The 23,732-nt window shown below is 39.0% G+C and overlaps 1 protein-coding gene across 3 annotated transcripts in view; it reads right to left on the reverse strand.

Annotated features, from left to right (window-relative positions):
• The window catches only part of NEBL (nebulette), a 270,611-nt gene that overhangs the window by 173,606 nt on the left and 73,273 nt on the right, over nucleotides 1–23,732 (reverse strand). For all 3 annotated transcript variants that reach the window (XM_075746339.1, XM_075746338.1, XM_075746329.1), the window contains exon 3: nucleotides 16,114–16,198. In XM_075746339.1, the coding sequence (XP_075602454.1) occupies nucleotides 16,114–16,198 (85 nt within the window). The remainder of the gene's footprint in view (nucleotides 1–16,113; nucleotides 16,199–23,732) is intronic.

The raw sequence follows: 23,732 nt of genomic DNA on the forward strand, positions 1-23,732 counted from the left end.
ATTAATGCATTTATTAAAGACATTTAATTTCCATGCTGAAAACACTGCAGTTCCCATTGACAGCAAAAGCTATCATTCCCCAATACCAAAACCTAGTTTTAACTAAGTTGGGAGACAAAGGAAATTGTTGAGATAAAATCATTTCGCACAAGTTGAGGACCCGGTTCAGTGTGTTTAAGGAGGAACTTGTAATGCTTTTGCTTTGAGGTTTGTTCACCAGAAAAGAGAACTTAACTGTCTGAAATATGTATTTTTCTCTATCTCTATTGGACACAAGAAGTGAGAAGAGAGAAGAGAAGGTAGCTGGAAGCTGTGAGTATTCCGAGTGAGTGGAAAACAGCTAAGCCTTTCTGGTCTCTTGAACAGAGTTGAGTGAAATGTTTCCATAAATATTTTTTAACAAAATGTTTTTTTAAAAAGGGGGGAGGGGGGAGAATCTGAAAATTCAGAAACATTTTATGCATCAACTTTAATTCTTAATATTTTTTTCATTTGAAATTTTTTCCTATTTGTTTTTAAAATGTTAAGTACTCAAATTCTAATAGCATTTTTTCAACTTTTGAACTTCCACTGGTTTCAACTTCTGGGCTAACATTTTTGGGAAAAGAATTCATTCAAAACAATTCATTGTTTTGATTTTGTCATTTCTAGGACATAAAAAAAATAGTCATTCACAAATCAACCTTTCAACCAATCAGACAGGTCTGGAATAAGTGTAAATCCAGTGATTAGTTGCCAGTTTCTCAATATATCTGAAGATATACCTAATTTTTTCTTTATCTTAGCCTACCTCTTCTTCCTGATTATCTGGGTAGTCACATTAAAACCAGCACATTGTGCTTTGGTAATACTGGGCTCTGTAACAGTGCTGCAGTAGATCTTAAATACTTCTACCCATTTAATGCTTACAAGAGCAGACAAAAATCCATTCAGAATCATAATCAGAAAATTAAACAAACTGGTTCTCAGAAGAGTAATAAAACAAAAATTTTAACCACTAGAATTGCTCACTATTGACAAAATAAAAAAATTGTATTCCTGTATTCTTTGTACATCAGATCTAGAGGTTCTTCTTTCATCAGGGAGATATAAAACCCAAATGGCTCCAGAGAGCTCAGTAACAAAATTAATGAAGAAGTCCCCAATGTACATAAACTCTTAACTAGTAAAACACAATTTTCTTGAAAGTAGACAGAAGTAATGAATCAGAAACACTTAAACACTCCAGGAACTGATGCTTATGTCAAATCGCTTACCACTAAACAAAGTCTAATAAAAAATTAAATAGAGAAGCCTGTTAAGAACATTTATAAACATCCACTCCTCAACTCACCAGAAGCAGGTGGGCCTTCCCTTGCAAAGAGAGAAAGGCCAAATTGCATATTTCTGCACATCCTATGTGTCTAATAAAAATAAACACCTTCAATACCTATGGTCACCAGGAAATTTCTTCTTTCTGAACAGAAGGATGCAGCAGAGGTAAAACATCAACTGAAAGAGTTTTTGGTGAGTCTCCTTACCAAAACAAGAACTTTCTATAGGGTGCTATAAAATAAGATGACCATCCCAACTTTCCACAACTTGCTGGTTCAGGATAGCAGATGTGCCCTTTGCTAGAATTCTGATGTGCCCTAGCTCTCTCCCATCTTCTTTCTTACATTTGACTCCAGTCCCCTGCAAAGCCAAATTTGGTCTGGTTATCATGTCATTCAGTATTCAAACACTGCCTGCTACATAACAAGGCATCCGATTCTACCCTACTTTAGGAGTCTTTATCTGAGACAGCCATGTGACACTTCATTCATAGTTAATGGGCAGACTTCATTCATAGTTAATGGGCAGAAACAGGCATTTTTAGGGGCACTGTTCGTACAACCTGTTATAGATGTTCTGATCTGTCCGGGTCACATTACATCCCAGATGGCAGAAGAATACTGCTGTATGGCTTTGGCATCTACAAAAACAGAGGGAATTTTAAAAATTTTCACCTACTAACTTAATCCATCATCAATACATGTGTATTTGTAACTATAATTCATTCAGAGCACAGGGGTGACAGAGCTGCAGTTCGGAAAGACAGCTCTCAGCACAGCGGGGTGCTCTGCTTAGCGCAGCTCTCCATGTGCTGAGAGCTTCCCTAACGTCTGACCCCACCTGAACTTAGGCTGTACCTTAAGCACAGTATTTTACCATCAGTCCTCCCTTTTTGCCCACTCTCCACATCCCCTCCATTTCTCTGCTCAGCAGCTGCTAACCCATTGAGCTCTGCCATCTCTGGTGCTGTGCCCTGCTGACAACCTCCCAGGGCGGCAGCTCCATTTTTCATCAGTATCACTCATTTCAAAATATTCCAGTTCCTGCACGTTCAATTCACGTATTATCACGAGAACCTGGCAGCCCAGACTGCAAAGTAGAAGTAAGATGAAGTAAAATCAAAGGCCAAAAGCAAGAGTTGGGCTTAAGGCTGTAAAATGGAATGAGAGATTGGGAAAGGATGGAATTTAACTGAAGGAGTGACTTAAATTTAAAAGGACAGAAAGGGAAGAGTAGATTCAGTTGCAGTAGCTGATGCAGACAGCAGCAGCAATATCATGAGACTCCAGTGCTCGTTTTATTCCATAAGGAATATGGAATAAAATAATAATAAGGAATTCCAGCTCAGGCTGGTGGCAAAGGCCACCATGTTGACAAGGCACGGCACAAAAAATGTAAGGGTATACAGGCCAACGGTTTAGCAGAAAACCATCACTCAAGTGAAATACATGATTATTTGATTTTTTTCATTCTCCTTTTATGCAGTGATCAAAACATTTTCCTTTGATGAAAACAAGCCAAGTATCCCATTTCTCATTTATCTCAATTTACCTCACATTCCAGCCTTACCACTGGAGCATCCTGTCCTCAACACACTTATCTCTCTAACTCCCTTCTTGACAGGGCTGAGCAACTTGCACCATTCTTCTGACCTTGTTTCCACATTTAAGTTTATATCAACAATTCATTTACTGATAATTATATTACGCTATTAAAAAATTATCTTATATTGTAAAAATGAACACAGTTCTTGTAAGTGGTAGCTTCAGTCACATTTGTATCTTTTCTTCTAAAGCTTTAAAGCAATTTATCTACACTTCCAGAAAAAAAATTAAAACAAGAATTTTATCTTAATTTTACCAAGTAAAATTATTTTCTTTCAAGTGAAATTCAACTATTTTTAATTCACAAGAGATTAAAAAAATTAATATACTATACAGAAATGTTTAAATTTTAAATAGAACTGAACTGTAAGTTTCTATAAATACAAAATATTTAAATTTTGCTCATTGATAAAAAATTAGTATTTTTAACTTGGGTTTCTGATTTGATTATCCAGTGCCAAAGGAACAGAAGAGGCAGTAGGCAACAGCTTGCTTGCTTGCTTGCTTTTTTTGCTTTGTTTTAATTAAAACAGCTTATGTATTTTGCCCTTCAAAATTTACAGTCTAGTAAGCTACTGGAAAAAATAAAACTGTGCTCTGGGCAGATTCTAACATTAAATCTTTGGGGGTGAAAAAAAAAAAAAGTGTTTCCACCAAATATCTTCAAAGTTCTAACATTCAGTGCAATGAAAGCATTCAGTATTTTCTTCCACTCACTTTGTTTTGGGCAAGGTTAAACATTATACTAATCCTACTCTTCTTCCTTTCTCTTTCTTTCCTGACCCTTTCACTTGAAAGCCCATCAACATAATCTCCTGCGAGCATAGCACTACCTGACAAACTATCACCCCAAATAGACCTCAATCCATCCTGTGAGGCAGCAGTTACAAGAAATCATTGAACTCTGAATGGTCCCTGCACCATCTGAGAATAAATCAGGAGGACAATATATTTCTTGGATCTAAAACAGCCCCATCAATAAGTAACCTAAGCATCAGGAAAATGACCAACTAAAATGCTGACGAACGCTCATGGCCTTTTATTGGGGTCAAGGGGTAGGACTGCCCAGGAACCCTCCTGCCTTTCTTCTTCTTCCAAATACTCTGAAAGGCCTAATATCATGCGATTTCTGATTCATGTGTTGTTTTGGCCTTGTACCACCAGGCAAGCCAAGGCCGGTTTCTCCTTTCTCCTTCTCACAGCCACACTCGGCATATTACAAGTGTTCTTTGCGCCATGAGCAGACAGCTCGGACTCCAGACGGTCAGAAATTATCGAGAACTGAAAAACAAAGTCAAAGAGAGAGGCAGAGAGAAACATCCACAAAGCTTCAAAGTGCAAATAAGTGTCTTGCTGGAGCAGACAAAGACCTTCTGCAGCTCTGCAAAATCCAGAAGCCAGCAGACTACGTTTTGTGGGGGAACATGGCAGGGTGAAAGAGATCGTGTTTATTCAGTTTTTCATTTGTCCACTAAGGTTAAAGCTCGCTCGCTCTCTCTTTTCCTTTGCTTAAAGCTTCTATTTTGTAAGACTTCCAATTAAGAGAATGTGACACTCTCACCAGGCTTGGATTTTTCCTATTAAGCAGCTTTGCTGGTCATTTTGTTAAGGTCACCTCCAGAACAAATGCTGACCGAAAACAGAATTAATAATGGCTTTAAAGGGTACTACCAGGTTGCCAGTGCACACAATGGGGACAGCTGTTTTACACAAAGCAAAGATACACATCTGGATAGACTTTTTTTGTCACACTCAAAAAAAAGCCAAAAAGATAAAGAAATCTAGCCACTCTCAACTGTTATACAGAAATCTTTAACAACTTAAAATACTTTAGCAGATTCAAGTGACTGCTAAACAAAATGCATACTTACAAAGGCTCTTCAAAAGCAGACTTACCTTACAGTTAATCACATGGGAGAAATCTGTAGGTAAATCAATATTTTCCTTTTTTCAATATAGATCTAAAGAGTGCATATGAAAAAAATAACTGCACCAAATAAAAAGAAATATAATCATACTCATAGAAATTCTGTTCTCTAATTCTACACTCCCATCAAAATAGAAATATACAACAAGTTTACCACATGCCAGGAAAAATTATTCAATTGTGGGACAAACTAACTACGGATTTGAGGCAATTTCCAGAGGTGTGTTAGAGTAGGATTTGATCTCTCAATCTATCAGTGAACTCAAATATATGTTAAAACTTTCAATTTGCTTTCTCCTTTGAAAGGGAACCATAGATATCTGCAAATCAACACAACGCTGCAAGCAATGATGACTCTCAAGAATCCCTTGAACTAGAAAAACCGACAGGTTGAGAACTAATGTTAAAGGGTAAAAGTGGCTCATCCTTGTGGAATAAAACTTTACAAAGGGATAAGGACCAAATTCAAAACATTTTCAAAGAACCAATACAATTAGGAGAAATATAGTAATTTATCATATTCTTTCAACATGTTAATGTAAGGCCATGAGAATAAGGACAAGAAAAAAATGAAGAGAAAAATTAACCTTGCCTCTAGAAATTCTCAGTCCAGAACCTCTGAAGTTTGTTAAGAAATTGCCACAGATGAACATAAAAATTGGTTTCATTATAACAAGATGGATGACTAACTTCTTCCTTGGTAAGAAACAGGTCAGTACTTCTGAAAAGATATGAGCTTAAAATGAGGAACTAAATGGAAGCCATTAATTGCCACAATGTGAAATGCCAAACAGGTTAATCCAATGCTTTGATGTACGAAGAATTCATTGTTATAATCTCACACTGGAAAAGAAAATGTTGAGCTTTTACTTTGGATGAAAGGATATTAACAAAAATACTCATATGCCACTTGCAAATTATTAAATATGCCAGCCACTACAATTTGCTGGGGAAAAAAAGAGATAATTTATTCTCGCCATTACACAAATGGAAGTTTAGGGCAAAAACTAAGACCTTCCTGGAAGAAGACACTGGCAACATCAAGAAAATAAAACAAGTTCTCCTAATTCAATGTATCAACTAAAAACATACTCCTGAAAATTCCTTTTTTACATCCCAGTGTGAATGCTCCTTAGCTGTCCTTCCTTTTAATGCTGACATTACCAATACTCCACACGGGATCAGACCAATCACCCATCGAGTCAAGTTTCCTCTTGCTGATCGCAATAAGTACAAAGTGTTTCAGAAGAAAACGACAGTGTCAGCAGTAGGAAGCGAGACTATATGGACCCCTTTTGATTAAACATGGCAGTCTGAAAGATGCAGACCTGAAGCCCAGAAAGGAAAGGAAGAGTGATGTGATCTCATGTTCTGCGTTTGACAGACTTCCTCGGTGCAAATATTCTGCTAAATAGGGGAGGGCAAGGGAATGAACTGGTACCTCAGCACTGCACCCACACTGCTGAGCATGTTCCCCAGCTCTGCTGTACTGCCATCCCCAAGGCAAGACCCCGCACAGCTCAGCATCTACTCCAGTGGAGGGAGCACTCCTGAAAGGCAGCAAGGACACGCCTGCACCAGTTTTGCCCCCTTTGACCTGAACAGCCATTCCACACAACCAAGAGGACACTGAGCCCGCAAACTCCCCACGTGCCATCAGGTTTCACGGACGCTCGGTTTCGTGCCACACAAGTGCCACTCGGACGGGCTGGTATGCAGCCCTCGCACTATCTCAAACACTATCAACTGGAAAATATATATATATCCATTATAAGGGGAGCAGTCATACAGAGTGTGTACATAAGGCAGTACACACTACTTGTGTCTGGGATCAGGAATTTCTTCTCGGCCCTCTTGTACTTAGCAGTACAGATATGTCCTTGGCATCTGATTTGCAGTGCCTGGATGCCTCACTTCCTATAACAATTGTTCTGTTCTTGTTCTTCATCTTAAATTCTCTACAACTAAATGAATTTTTTCCTTCATGTGGGTTTAAATGTCGTGCAGTAATGCAACAAAAACATAACAAACAGCATTCAATTTCCTGCAACAGATTTGCACAGAGGAACCATTAAAAAACATCTAATTCCAAAAATAAACAGCAGAAAGAAGCTCAAGAGAGTCAGAAGATAAACTTGACAAGACATGAAAAAGAACATACATGTTAGTGTGGGCCAAGGTCAGTGAAAGTTCCCCATTCCTTCCCCACCCAGGAAAAAAAAAAAAAAAGGAATTTAAAGATTAGAAAATAAGAGATTAAGTGATTTTTTTTTTAATCGTAGCAATTGTGATAACATTTTAAAGTTAGTATTTTTATTAATTTTTCCTCTAAAAAGTTATAGGCATTTCAATACTAATGTTGATACAGTTTAGAATTCCACAACTCAACTTACAAATAACAGCTATGAATTCTGTGGCTCTCTTTTGTCCCGTTTCTATTACTGCTGGTTGGACAAGTCAAGGTAGTCTGAATCGCTTTCAATTTTATTGATCCTAAGATTTTCTATTAAGGATGTCCTACTTGCTGTACATTGATTCAATGTCATAAGAAAGTCTGTAAAAATGGTTTTGCTCCATAAGTACACTATTTAATAATCATGACCACTCTGCCCTCATCCTACCACAAAAATTACCTGTATTTCACATAAAGGTATTATCCCTTCACTTTTTACAGTTACACATTATGTGCATCTCAAATGGACATATGAAAGAGAAAACGTACAATTTTTTTTTTCCTCAGCAACAACCAATATGCTGGAAAAATGGCGCTCATTATGTTCACCTATTTTGCATCCTACTTCTGAGTCTTGGTACTGGGAGGCGTGATTTTCCTCCTGTGACTGTGTGTTTTATGGACTTCATAATTTTTTGGCCAGCAGGAACAGTTTGCGCTGCTTGCTTCTAAGTCTCTGCAGATGCTATTATGCTTCCTTAAATGTAGTTCAGTTCTGGTTTTCCCCTACCAATTATATCAGGTTTTCAAATCACTATGGCTATTAACAACAGGTCAAGTACTAATGCAAAAAAAAAATGCTGGCACTTTTACTTTTGTACCATCAAATCAACACTGAAAAGCTGAAAAGTTAGTTCATTTTTCATAGATGCTCGCGTGCAAGTCCGTCTAATGTTTCCTCTGAATCTTGGGCAAGTATTCGTCTTTGCTTTGCAGTGTGCTCCTTCCATCATCATCTTAGCAGATTTTTTTTGCAGAGAAAGGAAGAAATAGTACAAAAAGAATCATCTGAAGCAGTTGCTTTGCTCAGGCACTGAAACCGGTAATTGTGCCCTTAGATATAAATGCAGATACACATATTAACATAGGTTCAGAAAAAAAGGAAAAGAATGTACTGCTTTTATCTACACGGTTTAACCTACTGATTTTCAAGGCATGATCTGGTTAAAAAAAAAATAGGGGAAAGAAGATCAACATCATAAGAAAACACGGTTATTTTTATAAACAAGTAAAACCAAAAACATACTACTATCCCAGCCTCTTTATACAAGTAACATTTGTTACATTGACCAGTACATTACCATTGGAAATTAGTTTAAAATCTGTATAATTATACAGGCCAATGATAGTGGATTAAAAAAATAATAATAATAAAAAGTAGGAAATGCAGCCAGTACCAGGAATTAGATTTAAGACTTGAGTCTCAACAACTTAAAGCAAACCATTCTTTTCTCTATTTCAAAATGTAGTCCATAATTATAATTTATATCCAAGCAGAAAATTTGTATTTCCACCTGTGAAATCAAAGAATTTCAGGATGCTATAAATGTGTCAGTAACACAAAAATAAGTCAATGTATTCCACAGAGAAACTCCCTCTCTGCCTCCCAATCTGTTTATCCACTATTACAGTCCTACACACTGCTCGGTGTCTTTGCTTCATGTTCTGGTGTCTCCTGACCACTGAGTTACAACTTGTTTATCTCCACGTGCTGGTCCAGCCTCTGTGAGAGTGAGGAGTAGCAGACAGGAAAGGGGAGGAAGCACTACTGTCACATCCTGGATCTTACAGCCTGTCTAGTAACTGCAAGAAGGAAAAAAAAAAACCAACCAGAAACAGTGTAGATATATGGCAGCACAGTAACAGAAGCCAGTCCAGTGCAGTCAGGATGTAGACAGAATCCCTCACGTACTCAGCAAGATAACAATCAGGAGAGGTGACAACCATTTTCCCAGAATACTGAAATCCATTCTGCCTCCTGCACACCACTGGAGCTTTGTATTATTCACATTAAGGACGATTTTTATGCCTTTGACTCATGCAGATAAAACAAGTCATTTAAGTAGTCTTCAGAGGGGAAGAAGGAACAAATCATAAGTTGAAAAAAATCACATTTAGTAGGTGAGCATGATTTACAAAATGCTACTGTGCAGGGGCTCGCAGGGGAGCAAGGCAGAACTTCCTGCAGGCAGTCTGGGTTTATTTTAATGCACAAACCCAATCAACTACTCCAGGACTTCTCACTCACAAGTAAAAGCAAGAAAATGACTGAGAAGCCTGCACTCTTTTCATTCTCTCACCTCTCTCTTCATACACATGTGGTAGATTGGGTTCAGATCCTTGGACAACTGGAGAGAGGACTAGATAAATAATCAGCACCTGATGGCTAGCTGGAGAAATCCCATCTTTAAATTCTGTTCCAGGGTCCTCTGGCACAACTTACAAAATCACCTGTAAAGCTATAACCAGGCCTCTCTGCTTGCTATCCCATATTTCTTCCTCCTTTCCTCAGTTGAAGGAGGATATTTTTATCTTTGCCTCTAGCTCCAAGGACTGTTTTCTCCATAACTTCTCCAATTAGCTCACTCAGGGTACCCCAGGAAATCCATGAAATGTCTGCTTTAGTAATCCAGCCAGCATTTCATTCCCCTATAGCATTCGCTGTGGCAGTTCATTCCAAAGACTTCATAAAAGCAAAGCATATAAACTGAAAAAGCTTTTAACAAATCAGGAAAAACAGCTAATAAAAAGAATCTGCCTGGAAGTTTGCTAAGACATACTCTTGGAACAGAGAGGCAAAGAGAGGGCAGCAAGAAAGAAGAAGACAGAAATTGTCAAGAGGAATCTGAGGAAGGACAGGACAGAGAAGAATCACAGAATCTGAAAACAGCTGAAGTTAGAGAACTCTGGAGATCATCTAGGGAATCACCATACTCGAAGAACAATCAACTACAGCAGATTGCTCAGAGCTGTGCCCAGTCCTCTTCTGAAAATCTTCAAGGATGGACACTCCACAACCTCTCCAGGCAACCCATGCCTGTGTTCAGTCACCCTTACATGGGAAAAGTTTTTCCCTGCATATAAGCGGAATTTTCTGTATTTCAGTTTACACTCATTGTCTCTTGTGCTTTCACAGGGAACCGACAGAGTCTGTCTCTTCTTCAACCTGAACAGAGAGGATATGGCCATCCTAGAGGCGGACATCTGACCATAAGGATTTTTTATTCCCTTTTCTGAGGTTCACTCTCTTCCAAATGCTCAACATTACCATAATTAGGTATTAGGGGAAAAAAATCTTCTCTATGAGGGTGGTGAGGCACTGGAACAGGTTGCCCAGAGAAGTTGTGGATGCCCCATCCCTGGCAGTGTTCAAGGCCAGGTTGCATGGGGCTTTGAGCGACCTGGACTAGTGGAGAATGTCCCTGCCCATTGTAGGGGGGTTAAACTAGATGATCTTTAAGGTCTCTTCCAACCCAAACCATTCTATGATTCTATGATATGATTTTCTTGATGAGACTTGGCAGATAAAGATACAAACACAAGCAATTCCTCAGAAAGTAAGAACTCTTAAAATATTAGACTGTTAGGTAATAGCCTGATTCAGTTGGGTATGTCTCCTAAGGAAAGATGGTACTTGTTGAAAATCAACATTTTATGAACTCTATTTAACAAGAAACACTGTAAGTATGTTTCTTCCTACAGAAAACCACCCCATACACTTTCAGTTATCCAAGCTGCTGTAAGAGAAGTACAAGAAAAGTATTTTATCTCATCTTAAAAGGAACACTGGGAGTTTCCAAGGATAGCAGCCTTACGCTGTGTCACCAGAGATTAGGATAAGAAGGGAGTAGGATGATATCTGTGATTTTGTATCAATTTCCCCAAGACTTACTGGAAAGTAGATTTCCTCAGAAGGGGTTGGAGTATGAGAACCCACCTTAAACATCAGCCCTCCATTTGATCCAACTTCAATATCCTTCCTGCCAAGAACTGCTGCAGAACATCAACTGGAGTTGCTGCTTTTGATCTACACAGCATTGCCACAGACAAGAACCAAAGGCCACAAAGCAATTTACACAGTTATAAAGTTACAGAGATCAGTAGTTAAGGTTCATGAAGACAATTCCCAAGTAAACATAGGTGAGATAAGCATATCCGTAACTTCTGTAGTTGAGTTCATCTACAAGAGGCAAGTACATGTGGAAAGTATCCATTGTATGCTATACAGTAAGAGAATGCACTAACCCCCAAGAAAGGGATTTTTCATCAGAGAGGCATAAAGAATCCCTGTCTATACTCTTCATTTAGAGGACCTTAAAACTCATTTTTCTTCAGTCAGGAGACACACCGAACTGGGGAGTTTTCCACAATGGGAAATCAAACTTACAGCCTCTCCTAAAAGGCATTTGTGTCTCCTTCAAACTACAGAGTTGAGTGAAAGCCCATGGAAGCAAAAGGCTAAAGAAGGGAAAAGCTCTGAAATTATATTGTATAGAATGAGAATATTCTCTGGAAAGCTTTTAAATGTTGCCCTTTGACTTCTTAACAACATAATTTTTCAAGTGTTCTAAAGAGCAATCCATTTTCTATTGACTCCTCCAGAAAACAGTATTTTGGTTTTGTTTGTTTTGCTCTTGTCATGGTATGTCAACATGACAGCCTGGCACCTGATGCTGACCTTAATGGATTCTTGATTGAGGACCCTGCACTTCAACTTAAAATGCTGTCAATTGCCGCTTAAATGAAAATCGAAACAACAAATTTACAAAAACACGTGTCTTTTAGCTTATACAATATTTAATGGTGCTTCCTTTACCAATTCCTCCTGCTTTGCTGAGTAAGATAATAATAGTTGTAAAGCTATGGATTTTGAAAAGACGCTTAGAGTCCTGCAGTTAAACACAGGGTTGTGCCTCTTCAGAACTAAAAGCATTAAAGATGTTTACTTAGAAACTAGAAAGCAGCTATTACTGTAGAAAAGCATTTCTCCTTACTCAGAAGTTAACATAATTTTTTACATTACCTAACACAGAATTTGTTCAGTCCCAAATTGTCTCTGCATTGGCAGAAGGCTCAAGCAGTTCTGATGAATACTGACAGTTAGTAATAATGTGATTCTACCCAACCAAGTCTGATTTCATGTGAAAGGCTTTTCTTCAACCATGTACACACTTTTTTCTACTGCACAGCACTGAAACAGAATGAGACCGGAACGATGGCAGATCGTGTATCATGTATTTCGTTCAGTTGGGAGTCTTGCAACTTTCTCTGAACTGATAGGACAATGGACTAGACAGCCAATAGGGCTGATTCAGGATGGCAATTTCTCTGTCCTTATACTCTTCGGAATATTACAGAAATTATTCAGAATCTACATTTTTATTTTATGATAAGATTTAAATTGGATTATGAAAATTCCCTTGAATCTTTATTTCAGCATTAAAACAATTTACAGGCTACTTGACGCAGTCTTGATGTGAATCAACACCAAGGAAGCAAATGATGATCACAATATTATGGCCTTTCTTCTTCCAATTTGTGTCCTTATAATTTAGAACTGCATTTGCATCAACTGCAAGTCTTTTACTGCCTAATAATCTTGGAAAAAAGGCACATCATTGTACAAATTAAGGGTTTCTCTCCACTTCCAAGTTTTGGGTAGATCCTTATCTAACATTTTATGCCAGTGCATCATGAACAGTTGCAGCAAGTTTATACATAAGCAAACTCCCAAGTTTCTCACTGATACTGTTTATCCAGTCCTTGAATACTAAGAAGTCCTCTGTTTACAAATAGAGAACAATACCAGAACAAGTTTACTTACACTTCCAAAGTGCCACGTCAGCATGTTTCAAACAGGTCAGGGAAAGCCATTTCTTTTATAGGCTCTAAAAACAGACTATGCTCCTTGGGTTAGTCAACATTTAGCCAAGACAGACAATTGATACAGGTGAGTTTGGAATGTGTGAACTAAACTTGAGATGTACCAAGCCCATCTTGTATTGGGATAGCACACAGTCATAAACCAGAAATTATTTCAGTCCTTACTACATTAGTCTTAATTCAAACTGATGCCTACCAGTTGACCTCTACACCTCCCTGACAACACTCAACAGTCCCTAGTCCCTCAGAAGTATTATCCAAATAACCACGGAGAAAGTAGACTGCTTTCCTAAATGAAATTCTGATGTGTCTGGGCTTCATACAGGAGAGTTTTCCTCTCTAAACACCCAAACAAGATTCCTCCTATACATACTTTTCTTAACCAAATTCGACCAAGCTCACCAGTTAAAGCCTACCTGCCTACAGAAATCAGTCCCATTAAAATCTGTCTTTTGCCAGTACTTTAAAAAATATGGCTTTGGAGGCTTCCCTGAGGGCTTTTAAGATTAAGTCTCGCAATTCACATGAGAGTTAAGGTACAGAATTTTGAGCACATGGTTTGAAATCTTTGTATCAGCTTTTTCCACCACAGGCTCCCAAGACAGGTGACATAGCCGTGAGGAAGTTAGCCAGCTTCTCTTCTACTCTGCCCATCACCAGAGAGCTGTCAATAAATTAGACTTGTGTAGCTGAACCCTTATAAAGTGCCAGTGGGCAAACTCACCCATGGTGTAACTGATACCCTGGGGATAAGCAGACAGAAGTAGCCATGGGAAAGCATACACCTGATTGCTTCAAGTTTTGGCCTGAGATTTGTATATATTCATGTGCAGGCAGGTGCATGTGCAGAAACACAAGAGAATCCAGTGAAAAACTCATAGAAAGAGGAGTAAAATTTTATTATTTTCCTAAGTCCCAACATTTTCTATCAAACTACTAAAAAAATAGTGGGCTCAAATTTTATATTCCTCTAAACAGACCTGTAAAAAGTATAGTTTACAAGTTCCTCTTAACTCTGTGACAGAATGGTAACTATGGTACACAGAATAACTGAACTACAAGAACGTGAAGCAACTCCACTCCGAAATCCACTGAAATTAAGAGGAGATGTACATTCCACAGACTCTCCTCTTTCCAGACAGTAGAATCTCAGCATGAAAGAATTTCTCTAAGCTTTGTAATCAATAACTGTAATGGCAAAAGGTAAAGAATTTTGAAAAACATGCATCATGCTAAATATCTGTGCTAGCATTTCTCTTAGCACTCCTGTGATTTTAGCAATTAACGTACAGAGAGGTTTCCAAACAAGAAAGCTCTTGTTGCCTACTGTCTGTTTTCCACTACAGGTTTGTGTTGGGTTTGCATGGCAAGGTGTTGGTAGTGGGGGGGTCTACAGGGGTGGCTTCTGTGAGAAGCTGCTAGAAGCTTCCCCTGTGTCTGATAGAGCCAATAGCAGCCGGCTCCAAGATGGACCTGCCGCTGGGCAAGGCCAAGCCAATCAGCGCCTCTGTGATAACATATTTAAGAAAGAGAAAAAACAGTTAGAGATAGCCTTTGCAGCTGGAGAGAGGAGTGAGAAGATGTAAGAAACTCTGTAGACACCCAGGTCAGTGCAGAAGGAGGGGCAGGAGGTGCTCCAGGCGCCAGAGCAGAGATCCCCCTGCAGCCCATGGAGAAGACCATGGTGAGGCAGGCTGTCCCCCTGCAGCCCATGGAGGAAGGATGAGGGGGTGTAGAGATTCCACCTGCAGCCCGTGGAGGACCCCACGCCGGAGCAGGTGGAGGCACCCGAAGGAGGCTGTGGCCCATGGGAAGCCCACGCTGGAGCAAGCTCCTGGCAGGACCTGTGGACCCGTGGAGAGAGGAGCCCATGCCAGAGCAGGTTTGCTGGCAGGAATTGTGACCCCATAGGGCACCCACGCTGGAGCAGTCTGCTCCTGAAGGCCTGCACCCCATGGGACAGACTCATGCTGGAGCAGTTTGTGAAGGACTGCAGCCTGTGAGAGGGACTCCATGCTGGAGCAGGGGAATGATGAGAGGAGTCCTCCCCCTGAGGAGGAAGAAGCAGCAGAAACAACGTGCGATGAACTGACCGTAACCCCCGTTCCCCGTCCCCCTGTGCCACTGAGGCGGGGGGGAATTTGAAGCTGGGAGTGAAGTTGAGCCTGGGAAGATGGGAGGGGTGGGGGGAGGTGTTTTAAGATTTGGTTTTATTTCTCATTCCTCTACTCTGTTTTGCTTAGTAATAAATTAGATGAATTCCCTCTCTAAGTTCAGTTTGTTTTGCTCATGACAATAATTAGTGAGTGATCTCCCCCTGTCCTTATCTCGACCCATAAGCTTTTTGCTATACTTTTTCTCCCCTGTCTAATGAAGAAGGGGAGTGATAGAGTGGCTCTGGTGGGCACCTGGCCCCCAGCCACGGTCAACCCACCACATATTATATTAATTAACAACAATAATTTATAATGAAAAATTGCAACTAAATCCAGACTAAAACCATAATATTAAAAAAAAAACCCCACATCATGTTTGGGTCATATAAGTCCTCATTGCCATTTTCTTTTTTTTTCCTCTTTTTTCTCTTTACATTTTAATTTCAACGTATTTCTTATTAACCTACATAAGTTTGGATTGATAATATATTTATCACAACCAGCTTACAGCCTGCTCCATGTATGAGTTCACAGAGGACATAACATCCACAAACTGATCATTTAGTCAGTTCAGTGTTGACAAATATTAAAGTCTTCTAAATGTTTGCTTATGACAAATTAATTGTTTGCTACTCACACAGCTATTTTATGATTAAGTTTGATGCAAGCTAACAATGACAGTTTGTCTAAGGCAAAGCTCTGGGTTGAGCTATAACCTTTCAAACATTAAAAACTACTCAGATACTTTGTATACTGTTGAAAATGAAGGATTTCAGTGATGTGAATGGACTTACAATAGTATGGTAACCAGTATAAGTGAGATCAGAAATAAAACCCTGCGTTTTGCAGTGTTATACCAACCTACAAATATTTTTACAATTAAATTAGAGTGCCACTATGTATCAGTATGAAGAAATACTAATACTACTTAGAAAAACTACAGAGAAGTGGACTGAAGGTCTAATATTAATGAGACAAAAAAATTATTTGATTTACCTGACTTTGCAATTCACTTTGTTGCTTCAGGCGAAGATTTTCTGGTGTATCAGCCACTGTAGTGAAGGACTGCTTTGGGTAATGTCTGGAAGAAGCAGCACAAAGACAAATAGTAAATATTTACACATGCTAGAAAGTCAAATGCATCCCAGCACTCTTTCCTACAGTGTACAGAACTCTTTCATAGTTTACTGGGTTTGTGTTAGAATTATTTACTCTAAAAATATTGTCAGTCATGCCTTGCCAAAACAACATGAACGGATTCCTGTAACGAGTCTAAATCCCACCCATTCATTCTGCCCACTGACTGCAGACACCAACTGGTCAAAATTTGTTTTCAAAAGAGTGAACAAAACTATGTTTAAGTGCATTGTCTTGGTATAGTCATGTGCTGAATAAAGACTAAACCAAAAGGCCTTAAAATAGGAGTGTTTTACGGAAACTGAAAAGTTGCATCAATGAGTACAGCTGGAGTAGCATGGCGTCTTAAATCCATTAGTGCAGAAACCAGAAGGATCAAGGCAGGTACATTCCAGGTACAGAAAGGTCAAATGCTTTAATGGTAAATGTGTCGATACGGTGCTGTAATATCCAGTACCAAAGGCTGTAATGGCTCAACTGCAATCAGGCATCTCTCTTTTCATTTGAAATATCACACCTTTACAGTATGTTCCTACTATTTTTTTTAGCTTTTTATAGATAACATTAATAGTCAAATCCTACTCATTTTCTGAACCACGATATATTCGTGTACATGGATTTATCCTGCAACTTTACAGCCAAACATAAAGCTCTATTATGGGAAAGACAACAAAAGGAAGGAAATAACAGAACTGAACAGGCTATTCCAAAATAGGTGTATTATTATGAGCCAGCAACACTATCAAGAAACTGATTCTTCCTAATTACTTTCCAGCATCTTCAGTCTCAAACCAAAAAATTCACCTTACGACCACGTGAGACACTCCACGCACAGCTTCCCATGTCTGCCAGCTACCCCTTTTGTGCCTCTTAACATTTCAGATGTCCAAGATGACAGGAATACATAGCATTTTAGACACAATAACATTTGCAACATAATTTCTACAGCAGGAGCAAGCAGTAAGTAAGCCTCTGAAGACTGAGGGTATGCAGTATTAAACATTTCCATGTTCAGACTCCAGGCTCTCTCTAATGTGTTCTTTCAACAAGTAGTTCAGTCGCTATACCTCCTCATAAAATTTCTGTGCTTTGTAAAGATGATATATATTTTCATTCAAAACTGTATTTTGTTAGGTTTTATTTTTCTGCTTACAAGTTTTATTTCCATGAAGCGTATGGTTTCAGTAAAACATAATTCATTTTTGTCAAAAAAAAATTCAAAGCACCCATAAAAAATTAAGGAAGATTTCCACTTTTAGCCAAAAGCTGATTGTTTCCCGTTCAGAAATACAAGTAATACTTGATGAAAAATGCTGCCTGTGTTACACACAGTCCACTCTCTGCTATGGGCCTGATCCCCCCATCAGACAACATCTTGCATTGCCAGACATCTATACGGCAGCACAATGGAGTAGACTGATGCAGGTGTGGAACACCCCCTCATTTATGGTGTCACTACACAGGGAAAACAGAGAAGAAATATGGGACAACCTGGGGATTTCAGGTTCCCAAGGGCTTACTAATATCTGCACAGGAAGAGCAAAGATGCAACACCTCAATGGAGGGAAGTTTTTCCTGACAGCCATCTGAGCTTGGATACTGGCGGGCAGAGGAATTTGTTTGCCCTGTTTAAAAACTTACGGTGAAATACATTCCCACCCATTATGCTAGCCACTTGTCTAGGATAGCTCATCTCCTTGAAAACTAGAAAAAAAAAAATTCCTAGGCATGACACCTTCCAGCCTATTCTTTTGTAGTTACAGCCAAGTCCTCCCTAGTCCCACCTAAGCTGTAGCTTTGGCCCCAGAAACCACTGGGAGTGTTGCATATGCCTAAGGAGGCTGCTGACTGCCTTCCTCCGTTTTCAAACTAGGGGGTCCTCCACCACAACACCCCTTACAGACAATGCCAGCCAGCTGAACGGCTTAGCCACAACTCCAGGAACACACAGGGAGACAGAACTAGGCTTTGCTTAGAGGACATCGACTGGAATCAGCCCTTGCATGAAGCACATGGTATCAACACTACATAATACCTTGGGACAGGCAGATACTTCCAGAAGGCCTTCTTTTTTTTTCTTCATTTCACCTCTTCTATCTCATCCTTCCTTCTTCTGTATAGAGGAGAAAAACAAATGCCAGACTTGCCACAAGGAGGGTCATAAGCCCTGTTTGGAAAGCAGTAATGGACAGATGGGGAAGGCAACAAGCCACCTCGCAGCCAGGGCCTGCTGATATCCAAGGAAGACTGTTGCAATGAACAGTTCATAATCCACACCTTAAAGAATAGCAGCCTTTCAGATAGCAGCCATGAGACATCCATGGATAACTCATGTAGATGACAGAATCCCTGCCCCTAAAAAAATCAACTGCCACACATGCAGTTCAAAAATGATGTCACGCACACATTGAATGCCAAAAGCATCCCCATGAACTTTCATAGCATTGCTTTTCACCATGGTAACGGATCATGACCCTGGCACTATGATCACAGCTATCGCCTGTGCTCATCCCTTTTAACATGGAGAGCACAGAGCAGGAGTCAGCTCAGACGGGTTTTTTGGCCTAGTCCCCTTGTGAAACGTGCGGACAGCACTGAGGCAGGTGTCGCAGTCACAGCCCCCGGGGACCCTGCTAGCAGCAGCAGTACAGAACAGGTCTCTATACCCAGGCTTCCAAATTAAACGTTCTCTGCATTTTGAAGCATAGAACTGTACACCTTGTCCCTATGATACACCAGCTTTTACTTCTGATCATTTGCAAAAGAAATGGTTTCTTCCACAATTAGTATTCACAAGTTCACAGGTATTTCAACAGTCGCAGCAAACCACTTAAGAACCAATGTATCTAAGATCATTACTTATTTTAGAAGCAGTAGCTTCAAGTAAAAAAGGTATGCTTAGCCTTGAACAAGCAGTGCTTTATTATGCTTGAAATTACTATGATGTAAACTGATTATATCAATGAAAAGTATTTACACTTGACTGTGGAAGTAAACAATACACATGACAAGTGAAAAAAACCTGCTGAAATTTAAATTGGCCTTTAAACGGATCATATTAACCATTTATCACAACGTATTACAGTGATTAAAAAAAGAATCATTTAGCAAAATTAAATTAGCAGAGCATTCTACTATGGGTTGTCATTTTAACTGCAGCTGATTTATGAAACCACCCACACGGTATATCAAACCAGAAAGACATGGGTTTAGATACATCCCTCCTAATTTATGGAAATTCTTGCCTCAAATACATCAAAAGGACTAGTCTTAAATTTAAATCCTATCTTCAGCATTCACATTTGTTTTAAGCTTACTAATAGTATGTCTTCAGGATCACTAAAAATATCAGTATTTAAGATATTAAATTATCTGAAAACTAAGATGCATTGTACCATTGGATACTTTTGACAGAAATAGAAGGCTGAAACACAAGTGTTAAAATGATCAAATCTGCATTTTAACTATCAGTTTAAGGCTATAGCGCATTTCATTACAATGTTCTGAATAAGGATGAGTAACTGGCTGGCAACTGCCTTTAATTCAAAAGGCTGACAGTGCTATCATGGTCCCTGGTAATCCGTTGCTCAGTTTCCCTTTTGTCCAAGATGATGTCGGAGAAAAAGCTGGGAATTGGTTAAAGAGGTTGATGTCATGTCAGCTATTTAATAGCAATGTCCAAAGGATTTTTTTGTTTGTTTTAAGTCTTTGTTAGTAGTCTAAGTCTACTTAGCAATATGTCTTACCACGCTAATGCTATTAGGATTAATCCTGTATAAAGTTCTATACAAGAAGTTCCAGAACAAATCAGGAAACACAGTATGGTGTCTGCTGTGAGTTACTGTATTGCCTGCTTCAGCTGCACAGCTTGATTAATAAATCAAACCACAACTCAAATCTCTGGCTCTTTATGAGGAAACTCCTTCGCTTTTGATATTTGGAAACAATATCAGTAAAAACTCCAAGAATTCAGGAAAGTACCTGAAAGTTTCCTAGCTTTTCCAATGACTAAACATGGGGATTTTCCCAAATAATTGTTTAGCTGTAAGGTTTTCATCAGCTTTTCCACACTTTCAAACCAACAAAAGGAATAAAAAAAATGTTGTGAGAGATAATGGGATGAAGATTCAGCTTTGCCCCTTTTGAAAAAGGTCAGATTCAAAGCCTGAGATAAATTCAAGCATGTACTGAAAATAACTTGCTCATACCTCATTCTGACTTATCCAACATTTACAATATGACTAAGAGATTTGTGTGTGTTTGTGTGTGTGTGTGTATTTTCTAACTGTAACACTACCTGTTCACAGTTACAGAATTATAACTCTTGTCAGAATTACGAGATTTCTGTTGGGTTATCTTTCTTCTAGAATACTTATTCAGTAAATTGCCCATAACATAAAATTTGTGATATCTTTTAACCAGAGAACTGCAACAAAATACACAAATCAAAATTACTTTCTGAAGCAGAGGATCAGCTCCATCACATCTTCTCTTAATACTGATTACCATCACTGGCTGTCACATTAAGCTGTATCTGTCCTCTCCTAATTTTTGTTTGCAATACCTGTTCTTCTAATTAAAGCAAATTTTAAAAGATAAAGAGGTTAAAAAAAAAAGAAGAAAAAATACACTTATTTTCAATTGCAGTAATACAGAGTGGGGAAATTAAAACCTGAAAAACAACAAAATAAGATTAAACCAATCTTACAAGAATTATGAAAAACTACAAAAGCTAATCATGCTTTCATAACTAGCACTTCAGTATAGTGTATGCAAAAGTTTCAAACTGAAATTAAATAGTGGATAATGATATAGCAGTTTGGATGCAACCCACGCTCCCAACAACTGATGGACAGGTAGGGAAGCTCTATCTCAGACTTGCAAGGGCCCAATCTGTTAATCGTGATCGGAGCCACAAACAGCACAAAAACACAGAGGAGAAACACAGGAGATCTCTAATTAATTCTCATATAAAAGACATGAGATGAAATAATATACCCAGGAAAATAGTGACAAGGTATTAAGTTGTGCTCAGCCAGGGAGTGTTTAAACTGGCAGCTTACCACCGGGTTTGAAGAGGCATGGGACTGCTTTCCACTCCCTACCTTGAAACCGTGCCATTCATAGAAAGACGTGCAAGATGCGCAACAGCACAGAAAGAAGTAGCAGGAGGGAAATATTGCCCACAGCTCACTTCTTGCTTTGAAATTGCTGCTCAGTTGCACTTTCTGCTCTGAAGCTCCAAAAAAGATTTCTCTGGGTTTTCTGTTTTGAGCTTTCCGTACAAGATCACTTATTTGCATGTGATTATAAAGGCTTTTGCAGGAGGAATTGGCTAAGTTTTAGGAAAAAAGCGTAGAGGTAACAACATTAATTACTTTGTACTTACAACACCAAGGTGATCAAGAAACCCGCTCCAAATAAATACATTTTCAGATATCGGTCAGCAGATGAACGGGTTGTCTGAATGTGCAATGCTGCCATGCTGAGATTTTATTTCAACCAGCTCCCCTGAAAACTGCTCTGAGCAACATCACTGAAGACAGAAGGACAAGTGCCGCCAGGCCACCACTGGCACTGCGTCACACAGGCAGCTGGGCGCATGCTCTAACCGCCGAGGATTGCTGTCTTCCTGCTTCCTACCCTAAATTGTTTCAGAATGAAAAAATCCTCCAGCTCTTAGGTGATACTCATATTTTTCCCATTTCTTATATTTTTCTTTTAATTCTTTTTTCTAATTTCATAGAATCATGGAATCATAGAATCATAGAATCATAGAATGGTTTGGGTTGGAAGGGACCTTAAAGATCATCTAGTTCCAACCCCTTGCTGCAAGCAGGGACACCCTCCACTAGACCTCGTTGCCCAAAGCCTCATCCATATTGCATTTTTATTGTACGTAGAAAGATACATTGTGAAGGAGACAGGTGAGTCTTGCTTCTTGAGAAATTCAAGTCAAAACCTTTTCATTTTAAAGATTTGAAAAAATACAACAAAAGAGGGACACAGTTCATATTTAAGAAACTTATCATATAATAAAAAGAATTGGTATAATACAGCTCTCAGTCAGGTGGCATCTGGATTTAGCAAAAAGATTAAAAAGAGTAAAATCCAAGCACCATGGATGTCAAAAGTAGAACTGCCAGAATTTTCAGTGGAGTCAGGCACTCACCCTTTCAATAATTTACCTGTTCCTCAGCTATGCGATGCCAATGCTTGGGGAAAGAAAATGAATCAGTAGCACACTGAGAACCTCAGAGCAGCCCGGAGCTGTGCAGAAACCCATCGGCAGCACACTAATTGGCATTGACAACAGATCAAAAAGTGAGAGCCACTGCTGGAGGAGGATCCACAAAAGATGCACAGAAAGTTCAGGGGGACTTGGAAGGCGGAGGCAACAGTGTTAAGCCAAATTGATAAACAAAAATCTCACTGCAACAGCAAAATCCACCGAAAAGCACGGGAAATCAATCAAGAAGGGAGAAAACACACATATATCTTACCATTTGCCACTGCTAGACTGCTCCCAGGATACTACCCAGGGAGTTCACCCAGAGCTCACCTGGGTTTATACATTACCTGTACACAGAAAAACCCATAGATGTTTAAGAAAACTTTGCTTATACATTTTTCCAAGTGATTTCCAAGTGGCACAACAAAAAGCTGATGCCTCAATATTTCCACATTGTTTTCTTCCAGATGGTGTGATTATCATTATTTCTTTCAAAATATCCAGGAGACAAAAGTCCATGAATATGAGCAGCAAAAAACACAGACTGAAGCTGAGTTTCTCACTCATTTCACTTGCTGATTTACAGCAGCAGACCTAGCAGAGTAAAAAAACACCTAGTATGACCCACAGCTGCTATGGCCTATGGTTTTTTATCCCTTCAATATCTTGCTGTCCTCTTTTAAGAATGTCAGCAAGAGTACACAGAGATATACCATAAAAGAACTATGTTTTGCAGAGGTCTAAATGCTTGGTCTGCCTATTTCAGCATAGTCCTGACATGCTACATGTATAGACATTTATCAGACCTCTACAGTGCAGATTTGTTCAAGTTCTAGGTTTGACTGGGTATAATTCATGCATACAGCAGTGGCAAATTTTCTTACTAATTTTCTAAAATTTCCTATTAATAATTCTACCAGCAATGGATCAGTATCTCAAGCAACATGACACTGAATTATGCAAGCAGTTTCTAAATTCTGCTCTTACTTATAATATGCTAAATGTGCTCTTCCCCTCTCTCCCCCCCAACAAATTCTTAAATATTTTCAAGTAATAAGAACATTTATGAAAAAAAAAAAAATATTAGTCATGTAAATGCTTTCTTTGCTTACCACAAGCCAGTATGTCTGTACATGACTAACTCCAGGGATTCCCATCTTACATACCACAACTACCAAATCTTGTCAGGTTTACAGATGAAAGTTTTGTAGTTTCCTTTCTTCCTAATACTGTAATTTCATCACCT

This window comes from Balearica regulorum, chromosome 2, assembly GCF_011004875.1.
Source record: "Balearica regulorum gibbericeps isolate bBalReg1 chromosome 2, bBalReg1.pri, whole genome shotgun sequence".
NCBI classification, from domain to species: domain Eukaryota; kingdom Metazoa; phylum Chordata; class Aves; order Gruiformes; family Gruidae; genus Balearica; species Balearica regulorum.